Raw genomic sequence first — 19083 nt, 5'->3', positions numbered from 1 at the left:
TTCTTCAGACTGACTTTAGAGATGAGACCGCATTCATTGAGTTAAGTTAAACTGGTCTGTTGTCAAATGAACAGAACATCCCCATGAAGAACAATTTCCCCTACCCCCACCCTCTCTCCCATATATGTGTGTGTGTGTGTGTGGGGGGGTCTCTAAGCAGTGATGGATTCAAATCAGTTATCATACACTGGTTCACTTGAGTGTGTGTGTGTGTGTGTGTGTGTGTGTGTGGGTGGTCAGAGAATAAAGACCCACTCTCCAGGGCAGAATCTGCCCTGGGGGTAGAACAGCCTTGGTTTGCAGAGAGCAGAATCATGTCCACTGAGTTGCCCCACCCTCAAGCCACTGAACAGAATACACTCTCCGGGATGCAATTAAAATACAATAATACCCCAACCTAACTAGAGCATGACAATGTTTTAGCCAAACGACTCTATTCCGCTAACGCTATTTATTTTCCCCTCATTTGTGGTGTTTGTCAGAGATCTCGGCCTGGGTTACACGACGTAGACATGAGAATAACCTCCAAGTTACATTTTATCAACGTTCCCAGAAGTTATCAGGGTCACATGCAAACGCTATCGCAGCACCATTCAAAACACTTAATGCGTAGTCATAGTCACTTTTATATAAACACGCACCAAATTACACCGGTTTAGGGCGCCCTGGGCGCGGACTCTAAAGAACAGAAACACATAAAGGCATAAAGGCAAGACGAGAAAGGACAACATAATAAACATGTGGGAAACCAACATTACAAACTGCACACATTTAAGACAAACATTCATACTACATAAAAACACAACAGAAACATCTCAGTAGCCCAGTTCATGACAGTAGTGGGTTTTTGAAGGTCTGTAGGTCAGGGGCTGACTTGATGGTCAGTGGGAGGTCGTTCCACAGCCGTGGAGCTGCCACTGCGAAGGCTCCATCTCCCCTTTTTACCAGCCTTGACCGGGGAACCTTCAAAAGTCTCTTGTTGTCAGATCTGAGTGATCTTACACTGGAGGAGTAGTGCACATGCCTCTTTTAAACAGAACCTGACAGTTATCTATGAAAATAGTTTGTTTCGAATGCATTTATTCAGGGCTGCCTGTCTTATCTATGTATTTAGACGTTTATTTCAGGGACAACATACAACTACAGTAGTCTCCTTAGAGAGAAGATGCATTGTACTAGATTATAGCTTTTGCTATTTTCCATCTCCAGTCCCATATACATACAACAGTACAATACTACATACACCAAAGGAACCAACATTCTTGGCATTCTCAAAACGTCAGGGGTTTTAACAACGCTAACACTGTGTTCGTGTGACTGCGAGGTGCAAACGGGAACTGAAGGTCCCGTAAACGTCTGGGGGGGGGGGGTAACCCAGGCACTAGGCTAGAGGTTTGCTTGGTCTGGTTTGGTGCTGTTCACACGCACTGACCTCTGTCATACATGTCTAGTGTATAATTTTCTGCCTCCTATGTTTCCTGCATTGGAATATGAGCAGCTGAACTTTGATCCCTTGTTATTGCTGGTTAAGGCGTAAAGTATTTGACCTGAAAACAAACACACCTTTGAATAGCCCTGGCATAAACTCACCATTGTATTTCTCCAAGCTTATCTTATTGACACACTCCTTCACAGGGGTTTTGAATGGCTGTCTTTAATGTCTTAAATCTGAAATGTGGTAAGTCCCCTGCTAAGTACAAACTTGTTTTTGCCAGACATTCCACTGCCTAAGATTATTGTGGCAGCTTGACTCTTAAGTTGGTTATGAGTCTCTAGTCATGTAATTTGTGAGAGATAACCAGATGATCATATGATGTCACAGGATGACAATTTTACTGACTTTAGGCCAATTTCCTTATTTCCTGAGTGGGTACCTTCTCTGTCACTATTCCAATACGAGCTAGCTACCTGCACCAGAATGCCTGTATAAAGAATGATTTGACATTCTTACAGTGGGGGTTTAAATTGCAGATTAAAAAGACAGCGGCCTTTCGGTTGAATTGTCATCAAGCTTTGCAGGCACACCAGCTCTTCTGGCTGGCTAATGATTCATTAGGTGTTTGAGAAGGAAATGGATTTATGATTAAAAGAAAATCATTTGCCAAAGAACTAGGTTACTGACACAAAGTGGTGCTCAATGCAATGAAACATAGTGTTAATGAGTTGTTGGAAAGCTGTTGAATTTCAGCCTCAAGGTAGGCTAAACTTCAAACTTAACCACAGTCATCACCTGACATGACCAGACATCCTTTCATGGCCTTCCTCGTCTGTCATTAGAGCAAGTGTCCGTTTCTGCTGCTCTCAGGTCTGTCGTTTGTGTGTGTGAGAGGGAGACAGAAAGACTGTGTGTGTGTGTTCATGTTAGCACAGTGACGCAGTTAATCCACCAGGTGTGCTACCTAGCGCATCCTTGTTGCCAGTGCTGCTTTCCCACAATGCATCAGCTGAGCCATTTACCACATCTGTACAAAGGAGATAGGGTCACATGACTATACCCCTCAGAATTCTGCCTGTGTTTGTCCTTGATTCCATGAAAGGGTAGGATGAGTCTGAAGAGACGGAGAAATAGAAAATCGCTCCCACTCCTGTTGTCGGCGCCCGGCGGTTTTTGTGGTTTGGGTGCTCAATAATTGACTCTTGAGTAGAACACAAGGATGTTTCTGTTGTACTTGAGCCCTGCAATCATTAAGCAATACAAGACCTGACCTCTTGTGTTGTTACCGGGTAAAAACGGCATAAAACATGGCCTTCCTCAGTTGTCCAAGCTCATAAGTAACTGCTCGTTCTCCCAGTGGAGCTGTGAGAGGACCACTACCTGCTTACAGCCTCTGTCGGTGCTGACTGTGTCATAACAGTAAACCTCCACTCTCTTTCTCTGTGTGCAGTACACTTACCTGAGCTTAACCAAAACACTTTCTTTCTTTCTTTCTTTCTTTCTTTCTCTCTCTCTCTCTCTCTCTCTCTCTCTCTCTCTCTCTCGCTCTTTCTCTCTCTCTTTCTTTCTCTCTCTCTCTCTCTCTCTCTCTCTCTGTCTCTCTCTCTCTCTCTCTCTCTCTCTCTCTCTCTCTCTCTCTCGCTCTTTCTCTCTCTCTTTCTTTCTCTCTCTCTCTCTCTCTGTCTCTCTCTCTCTCTCTCTCTCTCTCTCTCTCTCTCTCTCTCTCAGTGTAGGTGGAGGGTGACATCCAGGTCTGGATTGGGGCAAAGCTGGTCCCTGCAGACCGAGGGTAGAGCAGCTGGCGACATGATCCTTGTCTCTCCCTCTGTGTGGATCACAGCCAACATGGAGGTTTAACCACCAGGCTGAGCCTGTGTTCAGGTAAGCTGTTTTTTCATAGCCCAGGTGGGTTATGGTCATGGATCAGGTTATATAGAACAAAGCAACCATTAATTATTCAGCTCTGATCCGAGGCGTGACTGATCCGTAATGACACCTATACGGGCAGAAGCGAGAGACTCTGGCTGACAGAATGAGAGTGAGAAAAGCATGTCTCTCAGACTGTTGGACAGCGTGTCTTCCAGACCTGTTGGTGGACAGCGTGTCTTCCAGACCTGTTGATGGACAGCATGTCTTCTAGACCAGTTGGTGGACAGCATGTCTTCCAGACTGTTGGTGGACAGCATGTCTTTCAGACCTGTTGGTGGACAGCATGTCTTCCAGACCTGTTGGTGGACAGCATGTCTTTCAGACCTGTTGGTGGACAGCATGTCTTCCAGACCTGTTGGTGGACAGCATGTCTTTCAGACCTGTTGGTGGACAGCATGTCTTCCAGACCTGTTGGTGGACAGCATGTCTTCCAGACCTGTTGGTGGACAGCATGTCTTCCAGACTGTTGGTGGACAGCATGTCTTTCAGACCTGTTGGTGGACAGCATGTCTTCCAGACCTGTTGGTGGACAGCGTGTCTTCCAGACCTGTTGGTGGACAGCATGTCTTTCAGACCTGTTGGTGGACAGCATGTCTTCCAGACCTGTTGGTGGACAGCATGTCTTCCAGACCTGTTGGTGGACAGCGTGTCTTCCAGACCTGTTGGTGGACAGCATGTCTTTCAGACCTGTTGGTGGACAGCATGTCTTCCAGACCTGTTGGTGGACAGCATGTCTTTCAGACCTGTTGGTGGACAGCATGTCTTCCAGACCTGTTGGTGGACAGCGTGACACTGTGTACCACGTGGTCTGCACATCAGCCAGACTCACCATAACCTACTTTCTGGCCACAGATCTCATCCTGAGCCAAGTATAGCTGCATGCTGCTGTGGTTGAATTGAGGGGTTAGTGCACTCTTCAAGTCAAATGTAGGCTTAGTATTCCTACTTGGAGACTAGATTTTCATGCTTAGTCAAAGAGATTTTGTGGTGAATCAGAAAGGGTAAGTTGTGTGGCAACCAGTCTTGTTGTTAGACAAATCATTGCTCTGTTCATTCTCCATCAACGAGAATTGGTAAGTTAAGCTTTCTCTACCACAGAACACTATCCTTACTCTGGATCTTTATCAAAGCATAGCTTTCAACTTTGACATCAGCCATAACTGCTTTAAGCAAGAACTTCAGAAGTGAGCTTAGAGATCTGGTGCTATTAGGATATCTTCCCAGTGTTCTCATTGAGACAGTACTCAACCAAGCGTGGCTCAACTCCACTCCTCTCTTCAGCTTGTGATGACTAACTGCCAGGCCTAAGCAGTAACACTGTGATGAGGCATTTGGCTGCTCGAGTTTGGTGTATTGCGCAAGGCACATTCCCCCCCACACACACACACACAATAACTTAACCTCCTTTCACTGGCCTCGTGTTGAGTGTGTCATCCTGGGTCAGCGATGTCGCGTTCTGCTCGCCTCTGACCTGCGTCTCTCACATTGCCCAACGAACGACCTCAGAACACGGCGCTCTTAGGTTAAAAGGTCAGTGTGGAGGATATGAGTCTGGTTTGCTTTCCACGTCTGTGTTAAGGCGTACATATACTTCACGCTAAGTACATGTACACAAACCACGGAAGTACATGTATACAGGACGGCTCCGCACGTGTGCCTGCGTTCGTTTGGTGTGTCCTTTGTGCGCGTCTACCCTAAGCCTTGAGTACACGCATACGCAAGCTGCAGTACCGACAGAAACCGCCTGCCATCCCTCCAGGGCCCTGAAGCGGGCTAGAAAGCTTGTGGCCCGGCCCCTCCCACTCCGGTCACAATCTCTTTGAACCACTCCCCTTCCGGCAGGAGGCTGCAGCCCATTAGGACCAAGACCTCACGTCCCAAAAGAAGCTTCTTCCCCACGGCCACTAGGCTCACCAATAAGGCCTGTGTCCCCCTCTGACCCTCCCCTCGCTAATTTTGTACCTGCTGCACTACAGTACTTGCACTTGACCGCTGACTACTATAAGCTCGCACTGCACCCATATCACAACGACACACGTGTTGTATATAAAAACATCACACTCACATTAACACTCTGTACACACACATCGAACACCATTTTGTATCTTGTATTGTGTTTTGCACCGTTCATTTGCACGGTCTTTGAACTGTCCTTGCACCCTGTCTCATGTTGAATGTCTACCCATCAATGTTAGGCACCAACCTACTAGAACAAGATTCAGTAATACACAATGGCATTGAATTTCGAAGTGAAGCTATGTGAGCCTGTCCGCAATTAAACGTGTGTGTGATGTGACGTTGCTGCTGCAGCATGACAAGTATGCATGCCAGAATAGTTGGTGAGAAATTGGCAATGTTTTACACCCAAGCGAGAGAATGCAAATGATGCAGTTGTCGCTGACCTGCTTCCTCGTGCTTATAGCTTCTAAACCTTCCATTGAGACAGAGTATGCAGTGGTGTATGTGAACAGTGCTGCTTGTGTAGTGTTCAGGCACGTACATATGTACATACAACTGGAGTATATCGAAGCCTTTAGTCAGGATATAGCTTACTTTTAAGACTAGCCTGTTTATAGGCTAGATTCTTGGATCCAAGGGTTACAAAAGGAATTCAGACATGTCTCAGAGGGTGGACTTTGGTTTGTTAATTGTTACCACACCTATTGACTCATAATGTCAATGGAAATGTAGGCCTAGACATTTTTAAACCATTACTGTTTCACATAACTGTTAATGCAAGCGGTTTGTTTCTCTCTTTCACAAGTCTTCCACCTCCTCCTCCTCCTCCTCCACCACCTCCTCCTCCTCCTCCATAAAGGGTCATAAAGTGACACTGGCTGGTCACGCGTGGTTACGACGGCTTGGCTGTTGAGATGGGAGTTGAAGTAAGGTGTTAGCATTAGCGATCCACTGCTGGCATTAACGATCCACTGCCCACTGCTGGCCGGCCCACCCTGGTCTCACGTAGTGAAGGTGGCTGCCCTCAGCGCCCTGTGGAGGCCAGCCTATAAATACATAGTGACTAGTTGGGACTGGGACTGTAATTGGAGCCAGTCAGGGAATCGGAGTGTTTGGTGTGTTGGCAGGATGACTCACCCCTCAAGGCCTCCCATGAGACATACACATGCGTACGTGCGCACACACATCCCATAGTCTTCTTGTAACTGGACACTGACCCTAAGGGATGCTAAGGGCCAGGCAGTCGGTTGTTTTGAATGCTCTCCACAAGTTGTTTGGGGTGAGGTTCAGGTCAAAGTCTTATTTTGGATATGAGAAGAGTCTGTGTTTTGTCTCTGTGGGGTAGTGGGGGGGGGGGGGCACTCCTTGAACTACCCCACCCAGCGAAAGAGATGTCGTCACTGGAACAAGGACCAATCTTTGTGCGGCCCTCTTGGAAAGAACCAGTCACAGAATGTTCCGTGCGGTTTGTTTTTTTGCTTCTTCCAGCGAAGGCAGGGTGGAGCCCAGCGGAGCGAGGAGGGGGATCGCCTCTCTGTTTGGGTGCCGTCCCTCGGCCCGCCGCCGCCAGCTCCGTTCTCAGGCCGTTCGGGGGGAGAGTTACGCAACGAGAGGAGCGCATTCCTCACGCCCCTCTCGGTCTGAATCACGGTGTCCGCCCCGCTGCAGGCATCTGGAACAGCAGCCCTGCGGTTCGCTCCTTCGCTTTGATTCTGGAAAACCCGAGGCCCTCGAGAAACAGAAGACCTGGCCGGCTGCCGCTTAGAAGCACGACATGATATTTGCGGTGAAATTCAAGCGCTTAGAAATGAAACGCAAAGTGTCGTTCATCCTTTCGGTGTAGCAAATCGTCGTCTTCAAGGGCTGTGTTCCTTCTTTGCCTGGAGGCCTGGTGGCTGTTGTGCAGTGAACTGTGTGAGAGCACAATAGAGACTGATGCAGATGGAAGCAGGCAGGACCTGTGTGGGATACATTAGCATGGCCCTCTCCTACTATAGTCATGTGTTGGTCATGTGCTATCTACAGTATATGCTCAGTGTAGCGTAGCCAACTCGGGGAAATAAGACTGGTCAAGCTTTTATTTTGATCAATCCGATTTTAAATCTGAGGGATATGAGATCAAAAATGTTGCTGTTGTCAGTCGATTTGTTTCTTTAATTAGACCTAATCTTTATTTATAGGATAGTCTCATTTTGATAGAAGTCTGTTTTACAAGTGAGAATCTTAGGAAAGCCTTCCTTGGCTTTTCACTTTCCTCTCTTTGCTTGAACATTCTTTGCACCCATCGTCCTGCTGCCTCCCTCCCTCCTTCCTCCACTCTCTCTCTCTCCCTCCCTCTCTCTCTCCCTCCCTCCCTCTCTCTCTCTCTCTCTCTCTCTCTCCCTCCCTCCCTCTCTCTCTCTCTCTCTCTCTCTCTCGTTTCCTTGTTTGTGGCGAGGCGCGTGCTGTAGGCAGGCTGAGTGGGCAGTATCTGGCTCACATCCGGTAGGATGAAGCAAACAGCACCCTGGACTCCTGGTGAGGATACAGCACTCAGAGGGATTAAAGTCCTACATCCACATCCATGACGCCTGCCTTTCCTGGAGAAGGAAACTACCCTGACTGGGGGGTAGAATTCACTCTTCGTTGTTGCCAAATTCAGCTTAGACAACGGTTAGTTCTGGTTCTTGATTCTGATTGGCTGGAAGCCGTGTTAAAATACTTTGTAACACACACCTGGGACCGCATATCATTCCATTTTCAGTATTAATGCGCCTCCCATTTGATCCAATGCATTGTTGGCCTATCATTTTTTTTTTTCAAAACAACTGAACATTCCATCCAATGCATCTGTTGCTTGGCAACGCTTTTGTTAGGGGAACTATTTAACGTGGCTATCCAGGCGCTAAAGGCTAATAAGGCTGAATTCAGGCCTATTGAGTTTAGACTAGGTCCTGAATTGGCTCTGGGGGTTGGGACTGATGTGTCTTTCAAACCGAAACAACCGGTGAAATCAGAGTAGGTGAAGAGGACGGTGTCTGAGCACATGTTGGTCTCTTTGAAGTTCTGCAAACACCCACTTCCCTCGTGTTGTCTTTCACTTCTCACCTTGATGTAGAGCGCCCCCCCCCCCCACCTTCTTTCTTTCAAATTATAAACCAGATCAGACCTGGGACCTACAGTACATATCTCATGACGTGCGTTGCGTTTTTAAGTTTTCCCTTTTGGGCATCGTTGTTAGTATTTGTGGCCGTGAAGAAAGGATCACCTTCTCTGTGATTTTACACCGAAGAGAGGATCGCTTTTCTCTGTGGTCTACATCCCAGCGGGTTTCCTTTGACGACTGATTCTCTCTCTCTGGCGCCTCGTTTGCCCTTTTCTCTCTTCTGTAAGCAGGTTTTCCGGTGTGTGTTTGGAGCGTTCACATCTCATCGTGAACTCCGGGATGTGCAGAGGACATCTGGCTAAAACCTCCTGTCGCTGATCACAGATGGCATCTCTAGCTAACACAGTAGCTGGCGTGGCTAAATGCTAACCTGTCTGTTAGTTGGAATTGGTAGGCTTATGCTCGTCCTCAGGAGATTCACTCCCTCTAGGATGACGCTGATGTAGACATTTTCACCCGTTTATCAGTCTCAGGCTAACTCTTCCTAAAGTGCTTCGTTATTTTTGGTCTCATGGCTAAGCCGATGCTAATGCTAACCTGCTAGCGCCGCCGTGCTAATGCTAAGCTGTGTGGTCTTCCCTCTCCCCCCTGCAGTGCTGTGGGTCGCGCTGCCTGGATATGGAGTGGTGCTGGCTGCAGACTGGATGACAGGGTCTTCGAGGCGAGCTGACGCGCGTCCCGCACCGACGACCCCCGACCTCTAGACGACCCCGTCGCCGTTGCAGTGGTCCCCGGAGCACAATCCTCCTCCCCCTTCAACTTTTCACCCAACCCTTCCCTATCTGGACTCTCTCTTGGTCGCCGTCCCCCTCCCTCCCCTCCCCTTCTCCCCCTCCTCTCCTCCCCCCCACCCCTTCTTCCTATTCTCCTCCTCTCCTCTTGTCCCTCCTTTGTCCCGCCTCCCCTCTCTCCGAACCCTTCAGTCCATGTGCCAGAGCCCGCCCTCCTCCTCCTCTCCTCCCCTCTGATTTGCTCTGAACCAGCCTTTCGCCCCCTGCGGCGACCAATCAGGATGAGCTGGCTCAGCCGGCTGACCCCCAGGGGTCAAGGGAGCCGGTCCAATCGTAACGCCGCCCCCTCCAGCCCCTGCACTGCCGACCCGGAGACCTGCCTGATGGTTTTCGAGAACCACTGGAGACAGGTGAGATGATGGAGGACCCGATAGGTTTGACCTATGACCCAAACCCCTTGTCTACGTATATAGCTCCCTATCCCACAAAATGACCGTATCCATACTTCACTAGCACTGCTACATAAAATGTCTCTTGATTCTTTGAAAATATCTCTTTGATTATTTGAGAAGTTAGCAGGTATGCAGCCCACATTCTCCTGCGAGGGCCTGCTTTGATAGACTTGCAAATGCAAACACACCCATAACTAAGATCAGTGGCCGTCTATTCCCCAGCCAGCTGCCAGCCTGTACAGACAGAATCTATACTCCTGTGGCTGACCCTGCCAGTGCTGCTACACTGTTGCTCTCTATGTGCTGTATGGCTCTAAGGTGTGTGTGCGTGTGCGTGTGCGTGTGTGTGTGTGTGTGTGTGTGTGTGTGTGTGTGTGTGTGTGTGTGTGTATCGGAGATGTGTGTGTGTGTGTGTGTGTGGGGGGGGGGGGGCAGTTAGCTCAGTTGTCAGTTAGCCTTAAGTGCATTCAGGAGAATGCGGTGATGCATGTGTGTAGCTCCTGTGCGTTTAGGGGTTAGAGAGGGTGTGTGTGAGTGCGCGTGTGTGTGCGCGTGTGTGTGCGCGTGTGTGTGCGCGTGTGCGTACGTGCGTGCGTACAGTGCTTGCCAGGCCTGTCAAGTGGGATGGAACATGCTCTGAAGTGCTGCCAGATCCCATCATGAGATTATTGAACCGGCCTTTAGGGAATCATTGTAATGGCCTGGCTTTACCAACAGCATCTCAAGGTCTCTCGCTGACCTACCACTACAGAGTGTGTTTCCATCTGCATGTGTGTGTGTGTGTTGTGTGTGTGTGTGTGTGTGTGTTTACAGTATGCACTGTGCAGCATTAGCAGAGAAGCTTTCGATTGAGGACAGCAGGGGGTTCTGGCCTCTGTCCAAGGCTGTTACCACACAAGACACTGCTCTGACTGCAGGCTACTACTGTAAACAAACAACCCTACAGTATCTATCCACAAGCTGCAGGCTAGACATCATCTCGGGTTGGCGTGCTGTTTCATGGAGATTAGTAAACAGTCACTCACACATACTGTACACACAGACACGTTTATTCACTCCACTTTGGTTCCCTCTTGGCGTCAGTGTGTTTATGATGTGAACATCTAATAAAGTGGTTACGATCGTAGATCGTAGTGAAAATGTGAGAGTTTGGTGTTATCTTCTCTCAGTTCATAGGTGCAGTAGGCGTTTTGTCATTTATTTAATTTTGTTAACTTGTAAAATTCGAAAAATCAACTGACAAAATCCCCGCCCCTCCCTTCAGGCCTCCGTCCAAAGCTCCTCCTCCAAACCGGGGGAAAACAAATGACACTCGCTAGGCAAGTAGGTAGGTTGACAGGCAGGTCGGACATCCAATAATTTCAAGTTGGCAACTCGAAATGATTGGACGCACTTTAGTCTGGGGCCGTTGTCTTTGCATTTAAGGTCCCGTCGAGGTGAGGTCGCATCCGCTAGATGACAGTTTTGGAGTAAGTGGGCTCTGGATTGTCTGGGGCCAGGCGCTTTACATTTTACGGTCTAAGGCAGTAAAATGTATAATATACAGTACTGGTTAAAATTATTATGCCCCCTACGAAAATGTAAAGCTATTTATCTGGAAAAAAAAGGCTATAGGCTAGATGTACTGTATATATTTTGTTCATTTGTGTCTCTGTGTAAACTCGTCAACACTGTAAATGAGGGAAACCTCAGTGCTTCACGAGTATAAATAAAGGTTTGAAAGGAAATGAAATATAACATTAATAAAATAGACTACGAGTTTCCTAATTCTATGATTTGTGTCAAGACTGATGACTGATTTGCTTCCATACATAGCCACAGGAGTGTATTTTTAGCATGATACTGACAAAAGGGTCTACAGTCCAGCCCAATCTCTAAAATGCATGGTTACGCATTGTAAAAAGTAGGCCTATCTTTATTTCATTTTGTTAGGATATTCTATTCGATTTGATTATGTTCTGCTATTCTTATCTGTTCTATCTATGTTATTCTTTTATGCATTATAATAGTAATGCAATCTCCAAAGGCACAGCAGCAGCATTATATCATTTAGACAAAGTGCAATCTCCAAACACTAGACAGAAAAAGGACACAATCTCACATCTAGACGTGGAGTTTTTAGTCACAGACTATACGATTTTGTAAGACTGGGATCATGCAGGTCATTTGCATTAAGACTAAAAACTTCTGATAATATTAAACATGTTTGATTTGATCATAACTTCAAGAGAAAAAGACTGATTTAAGACTTGGATTGCCATCTCAAACGAGGAGCGCGATCAGACTAGCAAAACATGATTTTATTCAGACATTGGGAAGTGCATTTAATTAAATCATTTGGATGGATGGCAAAGGAAAGATTATTATGGGATATGATCCAGGGTAGAGGAAGTGGAAGCGCCTGGTCTAGCAGGCCTACATCAAAAGGTCCATGATTCAATAAAAGTTTATTTTTTATTTTTTATTGACCGAGTGCCTCAGATTCTCTTCACACTGCCAGCCTACACCATGGACAGATACTGTTGTTTTATATTCTTAAGATATATTACTTTTTTGTATTAAAGTTTATTTGTGTTTATTCTAATGTTTTATATAGTGTTTTTTTTTTTTTTACAAGCAAATAAACACTTACTGCCCAGATAAATAGCTTTAAACATTTTCTTTGGTGGCGGCCTAAGTCCTTTGCACAGTACCGTATGTATAAAATATATATAATAATAATAATAATAGAACAAAAAATACTTTTGAGCCAAAGCGCATACTGTTCCTTCCAGCCTGTATATTAAACACGGTCACCCTCCTCCCGCTGCAGCTGGCGTGGGTACTGGAACAGCGCGACCCCTCGAGCTCCAGCGATGACCTCACCACCGTCCGCAACCACACCGACCAGATGCTGTGCCTGCTGGCGGAGGAGCGTCCCGGCGAGGGGGAGGGTCCGGGCGGCGGCGTGTCCCCCGTGGGCCCCATCCTGGAGCGCGTGGCGGCGGAGAACATCCTGGAACGCCTGGTGCAGTGGCACCTCCGCCGCGGCCTGGACCCCGACAGCCAGGGGGCGCTCCTCAAGCTGTTCGAGATGCTCATCGGACAGTCCCAGCAGCCCCTGCTCCGGCACAAAGCCGTCCTCCAGCCGCTGCTCGGCCTGCTGGGAGCCTGCGCCGACCCCCAGCTGGGCGGCTGCCCCCCGGCCCTGGAGAACAGCCTGGTCCTGCTGCTCAACCAGGTGTGCGTGTCCATGGCCCGGCAGCCGGCGGTGCTGGAGCTGCTGTTCCGGGTCGCTCCGGCCCAGCAGGGCCCCACCAACCTGCTGATCTTCTCCATCCTGGTTCCGTTCATCCACCGCGACGGCGCCGTCGGTCAGCAGGCCCGCGACGCGCTGCTCCTGGTCATGGCCACCTCGGCCGGCAACCGCGCAGTGGCGCGCTACATCGCAGAGAACTCCTACTTCTGCCCGGTGAGTGTGTGTGTGTGTGTGTTACTCCCTCCAGTGTGTGTGTGTGTGTGTGTGTGTGTGTGTGTTACTTACTGTCAGGCTTATTGACGCTCTACATGTTGGGAAATCGTGCTGATTCTCTTTTAAGGGTTTAAAATATGCTCTGGCTCGATCCTTTATGTGTTGGAATACAGAACCAGTTAAGCCTCTCTAGGCTAGATCAGTTCACTTCTCAATCACCAATGATTGAAAGATCGGGGGGGAAGGGAAGTACAGTAGTACACACTAAAAAGGCTAGTGTACTAGGTTAGGGTAGGTTAGGGGGCTAGGCTAGGGTACTAGGTTAGGGCAGGTTAGTGTACTAGGTTAGGCGGCTAGGCTAGGGTACTAGGTTAAGGCAGGTTAGTGTACTAGGTTAGGGTACTAGGCTAGGCTAGGGTACTAGGTTAGGGCAGGTTAGTGTACTAGGTTAGGGTACTAGGCTAGTCTAGGGTACTAGGTTAGGGCAGGTTAGTGTACTAGGTTAGGGTACTAGGCTAGGCTAGGGTACTAGGTTAGGGCAGGTTAGTGTACTAGGTTAGGCTACTAGGCTAGGCTAGGGTACTAGGTTAGGGCAGGTTAGTGTACTAGGTTAGGGTACTAGGCTAGGCTAGGGTACTAGGTTAGGGCAGGTTAGTGTACTAGGTTAGGCTACTAGGCTAGGCTAGGGTACTAGGTTAGAGAGTCTGAACACAGCCCAGTCCAGAGTGGTCAGTATAAGTGAACAGCCAGCTGCTCGTGACAGACGTGCTACGGCCTGTTTTGCAATAACATGATGATGCGGTGGAATTTTGCGTGATGACACGGGTCAATTTAGGGCCCTCTGCTCTTGCGTCAGCCCTCCTTTCAAATAGATTTGCGTGTGTGTGTGTGTGTGCGTGTGCGTGCGTGCGTGTGTATGCATGACTGTGTATGGATTAGGGGTGGGAATCGATCTCATGACTCGATTTTGATTCTTGGGGTGCCGATTTGATTTTATTTTCAGTTATTGATGATTATAGATGTGATAGATTATAATTTCCACCATTTGACTACAGTAGCCCATTAAATACACCCCGAGCGCAAAAATAATTGCAACTCTGCTAACTAAATTGGGTGAAAACGGGAAGAATTGCAATTCTTAATGAATCGATTTTCCCCACCACCTCTAGTATGTGCGTGTCTCAGTAGGGAAAACGCTCCAAGTGTTTTTAAAGTGGATTTGGAAACAGTCAAATTTCTCCCCGACACGACATGCTGGCGTGACAGTGATGTGTGATTAGAGAGAGGGAAGCAGAGGGAAGCGATGAGTCAGTGTTCTGGCGTAGTATCTGGTTCCTTATCACCCTGTATCTCTATCTGATACTAACTCCTCCTAATATCAGCACTTTCCTACTTGCTTCTACCATCACTCACAGGATTGCGGCTTGTGGGTTATTATTAGTTGATCACAGCATAGCCTTGTTCGACAGGCATCCTCCTTTCATACTCCTTTCACAGCTGCCATGGCTCATGTCTGTTGAAATTAACTAATGCATGAACTCCTTTCACAGCTGCCATGTCTGTTGCAGTTGACACTTTCAATTGGTTAATGTGCGTCGTGTTTTTTGCATGACGCCGGCCGTTTCTGCCTTCGCTGCATCGTAGCTCAACCTGTGCGCTTCCTGTCTTGTGGGAAATGGGTCACATGAACGCGATGAGCTGAACGTGTGACAGTGATTTTGTGTTTGGTGTGTGTAGAGCCCGTGTGTAGAACCTGTGTACGTTCTGCAGTCTGTGTCCGTGGCTGTAGAACCTGTGTACGTTCTGCAGTCTGTGTCCGTGGCTGTAGAACCTGTGTACGTTCTGCAGTCTGTGTCCGTGGCTGTAGAACCTGTGTACGTTCTGTAGTGCGTCTGTGGCTGTAGAACCTGTGTACTGTACGTTCTGTAGTGTGTCTGTGGCTGTAGAACCTGTGTACTGTACGTTCTGTAGTCTGGCTGGTTCTGGCTGGCGTTCCCTGCTGCAGCTCCTACTGGCAGCCTCTCTCCTCCACTCCATTCAAACATTATTTATGAGCTCCAGTGTGACCTACTTAACAGGGACCAGAGGAACTTCCATCTACTGTAGCACCGAGGTGTGTGTGTGTGTGTGTGTGTGTGTGTGTGTGTGTGTGTGTGTGTGTGTGTGTGTGTGTGTGTGTGTGTGTGTGTGTGTGTGTGTGTGTGTGTGTGTGTGTGTGTGTGTACAGGAACAGTGTTGGCTTCTCACTCTTGTACTCATGTCCACTTTAACACCTTCTTAACCTTTCACACCTGATGTACACACACACACTCACTCACTCTCTCTCTCTCTCTCTCTCTCTCTCTCTCTCTCTCTCTCTCTCTCTCTCTCTCACACACACTGCTCTTCTTGTCTTCCTGCATCCTAATAGTACAAATCAGATTTCTCTCTGCAAGATACACTTCTCATGTGCCTCATGACTGTCAACCCCAGACAGCACCTGTTTGTATCGTGTTTTTCTCCTTTAGTTAGTGTTAATAGGGTCAGGGTTAGTGTTAGGGTTAGGGAAGTGTTAATAGGGTCAGGGTTAGTGTTAGGGTTAGGGAAGTGTTAATAGGGTCAGGGTTAGTGTTAGGGTTAGGGAAGTGTTAATAGGGTCAGGGTTAGTGTTAGGGTTAGGGAAGTGTTAATAGGGTCAGGGTTAGTGTTAGGGTTAGGGAAGTGTTAATAGGGTCAGGGTTAGTGTTAGGGTTAGGGAAGTGTTAATAGGGTCAGGGTTAGTGTTAGGGTTAGGGAAGTGTTAATAGGGTCAGGGTTAGTGTTAGGGTTAGGGAAGTGTTAATAGGGTCAGGGTTAGTGTTAGGGTTAGGGAAGTGTTAATAGGGTCAGGGTTAGTGTTAGGGTTAGGGAAGTGTTAATAGGGTCAGGGTTAGTGTTAGGGTTAGGGAAGTGTTAATAGGGTCAGGGTTGGTGTTAGGGTTAGGGAAGTGTTAATAGGGTCAGGGTTAGTGTTAGGGTCAGGGTTAGTGTTAATAGGGTCAGGGTTAGTGTTAGGGTTGGGGTCCCTGAGGTGCGGGTTAGTTTACCCAGCCCAGAGTAGCGCCAGTCTTTCAGAATTCAACAAAACTCTTGGCTTAACATGCCAGTGCCTCTGGCGTTGACTTGACTTGATCCATTGTCTTTCTTCTCTCTGCCTTTCCGCCTTTCTCTCTCATCTCTGAACCGTGGAATTGAGCTTGTTTGTTTGTTTGTTTGCTTGCTTGCTTGCTTGCTTGCTTGTGTGACGTGCGCTCGCTCGATGGCACAATCGATACCAGCTAACTGGGAACACTTGACTGTGACTGAATGATCTATCATAGTGAGACCTCCATCTCCCCTGCGTGTGTGTGTGTGCGCGCGCGTGTGTTTGAGTTGAAAGATTAAAGAAGGCTGTTTTCTGTGTTGTTGCTTGTTTTCTGTGCTGTGTTGGTGTGCTAGGCTAGGCTAGGCTAGGCTAGGCTAGGTCACAGCTGGCTACGTGGCCTCTACTCTGCGGGAATGGGCCGGGCTGTCTGAGATGGTGATGTGTCACTCTGGACAGAACAGTTGGACGCAGTATCCTGACGCAGGCAGCCACGCACACACACACACACACACACACACACAGACGCATTGTATAGGGCCTCAGGGATGAAGTCATTAGAGAGTGTGAGTGCGTGAGTGTGTGTGTGTTTTTTGTGAGTGTGTGTGTGCGTGCTTTTTTGTGTGAGTGTGCGTGAGTGTGCCTGTGTGTTTGCGTGTGTGTTTGTGTGTGTGTCTGTGTGTGTGTGTGTGTGTGTGTGTGTGTGTGCGTGCAAGTGTGCGAGCGCGTGTGTGTTGTGTGTGTATGTTTGTGTGTGATACCATGATTCATGAGCTTGAGGTAGGGTTGAGTCATGAGGTTGAGGTGAGGTCAGACTGGAGACCAGGGTGTGTTCAGCGCTGTGTAGCACTGTTTCATACACAACAGAGCAAAGCATGTCACTTCTGGACGTCAGCTGTTTACATAGAATAGAGATGGGGGTCATCTCAGCTTGGACACCATATGTGGTGTAATCAGGACCACACTGCACAAAACTAAGTGCAGTTTTACTTTAGATATGTGTAAAAGGTGGGCGGAGCTTTGTGATCGTTCCAGTGCTCCGCCTCTCATCTCCCCTCTGACCCGAACCCTAGATAGTCACGACTAGAGTCCTGCTCTCAGTTTTTGCGCCCGCCACCCAATTAAACAAGCTTGAGCTCCAACCCAACTCCTGTACTTACCCCAACCCCCTCCATCTCTCTCCCCCAACCCTCTCCATCTCTCCCCCAACCCTCTCCATCTCTCTACCCCAACCCTCTCCATCTCTCTCCCCCCAACCCTCTCCATCTCTCCCCCCAACCCTCTCCATCTCTCTCCCCCAACCCTCTCCATCTCTCTCTCCCCAACCCTCTCCATCTCTCTCCCCCCAACCCTCTCCATCTCTCTCCCCCCAACCCTCTCCATCTCTCTACCCCAACCCTCTCCATCTCTCTACCCCCAACCCTCTCCATCTCTCTCTCCCAACCCCCTCCATCTCTCTCTCTCTCCCCCCAACCCTCTCCATCTCTCCCCCCAACCCCCTCCATCTCTCTCCCCCCAACCCTCTCCATCTCTCTCCCCCCAACCCTCTCCATCTCTCCCCCCAACCCTCTCCATCTCTCTCCCCCAACCCTCTCCATCTCTCTCTCCCAACCCTCTCCATCTCTCTCCCCCCAACCCCCTCCATCTCTCTCCCCCAACCCTCTCCATCTCTCCCCCAACCCTCTCCATCTCTCTACCCCCAACCCTCGCCATCTCTCTCCCCCCAACCCTCTCCATCTCTCCCCCAACCCTCTCCATCTCTCTCCACCCAACCCTCTCCATCTCTCTCCCCCCAACCCTCTCCATCTCTCTCCCCCCAACCCTCTCCATCTCTCTCCCCCCAACATTCTCCATCTCTCTCCCCCCAACCCTCTCCATCTCTCTCTCCCAACCCTCTCCATCTCTCTCCCCCCAACCCTCTCCATCTCTCTCCCCCAACCCTCTCCATCTCTCTCCCCCCAACCCTCTCGATCTCTCTCTCCCAACCCTCTCCATCTCTCTCCCCACAACCCTCTCCATCTCTCTCTCCCAACCCTCTCCATCTCTCTCTCCCAACCCTCTCCATCTCTCTCTCTCCCAACCCTCTCCATCTCTCTCTCCCAACCCTCTCCATCTCTCTCTCCCAACCCTCTCCATCTCTCTCTCCCAACCCTCTCCATCTCTCTACCCCCAACCCTCTCCTTCTCTCTCTCCCAACCCTCTCCATCTCTCTCTCCCCAACCCTCTCCATCTCTCTCCCCCCAACCCTCTCCATCTCTCTCCACCCAACCCCCTCCCTCTCCATCTCTCTCCCCCCAACCCTCTCCATCTCTCTCCCCCCAACCCTCTCCATCTCTCTCTCCCAACCCTCTCCATCTCTCTCTCCCCAACCCTCTCCATCTCTCTCCCCCCAACCCTCTCCATCTCTCTCCCCCCAACCCTCTCCATCTCTCTCCCCCCAACCCTCTCCATCTCTCTCCCCCCAACCCTCTCCATCTCTCTCCCCCCAACCCCCTCCATCTCTCTCTCTCCCCCCAACCCTCTCCATCTCTCTCTCTCCCCCCAACCCTCTCCATCTCTCTCCCCCCAACCCTCTCCATCTCTCTCCCCCCAACCCTCTCCATCTCTCTCCCCCCAACCCCCTCCATCTCTCTCTCTCCCCCCAACCCTCTCCATCTCTCTCTCTCCCCCCAACCCTCTCCATCTCTCTCCCCCCAACCCTCTCCATCCCTCTCTCCCAACCCTCTCCATCTCTCTCCCCCCAACCCTCTCCATCCCTCTCTCCCAACCCTCTCCATCTCTCTCTCCCCCCAACCCTCTCCATCTCTCTCCCCCAACCCTCTCCATCTCTCTCCCCCCAACCCTCTCCATCTCTCTCTCCCAACCCTCTCCATCTCTCTCT

General features: G+C 49.2%; 1 protein-coding gene across 1 annotated transcript in view; it reads left to right on the top strand.

Annotated features, from left to right (window-relative positions):
- The window catches only part of fhip1b (FHF complex subunit HOOK interacting protein 1B), a 32405-nt gene that overhangs the window by 1497 nt on the left and 11825 nt on the right, over positions 1-19083 (top strand). The window contains exons 2-4 of the mRNA XM_084452240.1: positions 3169-3316; positions 9063-9609; positions 12464-13102. Of these exons, the coding sequence (XP_084308366.1) occupies positions 9481-9609; positions 12464-13102 (768 nt within the window). The 5' untranslated portion in view covers positions 3169-3316; positions 9063-9480. The remainder of the gene's footprint in view (positions 1-3168; positions 3317-9062; positions 9610-12463; positions 13103-19083) is intronic.

This window comes from Borostomias antarcticus (assembly GCF_949987555.1).
Source record: "Borostomias antarcticus genome assembly, chromosome: 17".
Classification (NCBI taxonomy): Eukaryota; Metazoa; Chordata; class Actinopteri; order Stomiiformes; family Stomiidae; genus Borostomias; species Borostomias antarcticus.
This window is presented reverse-complemented; position numbering and strand designations above follow the sequence as displayed.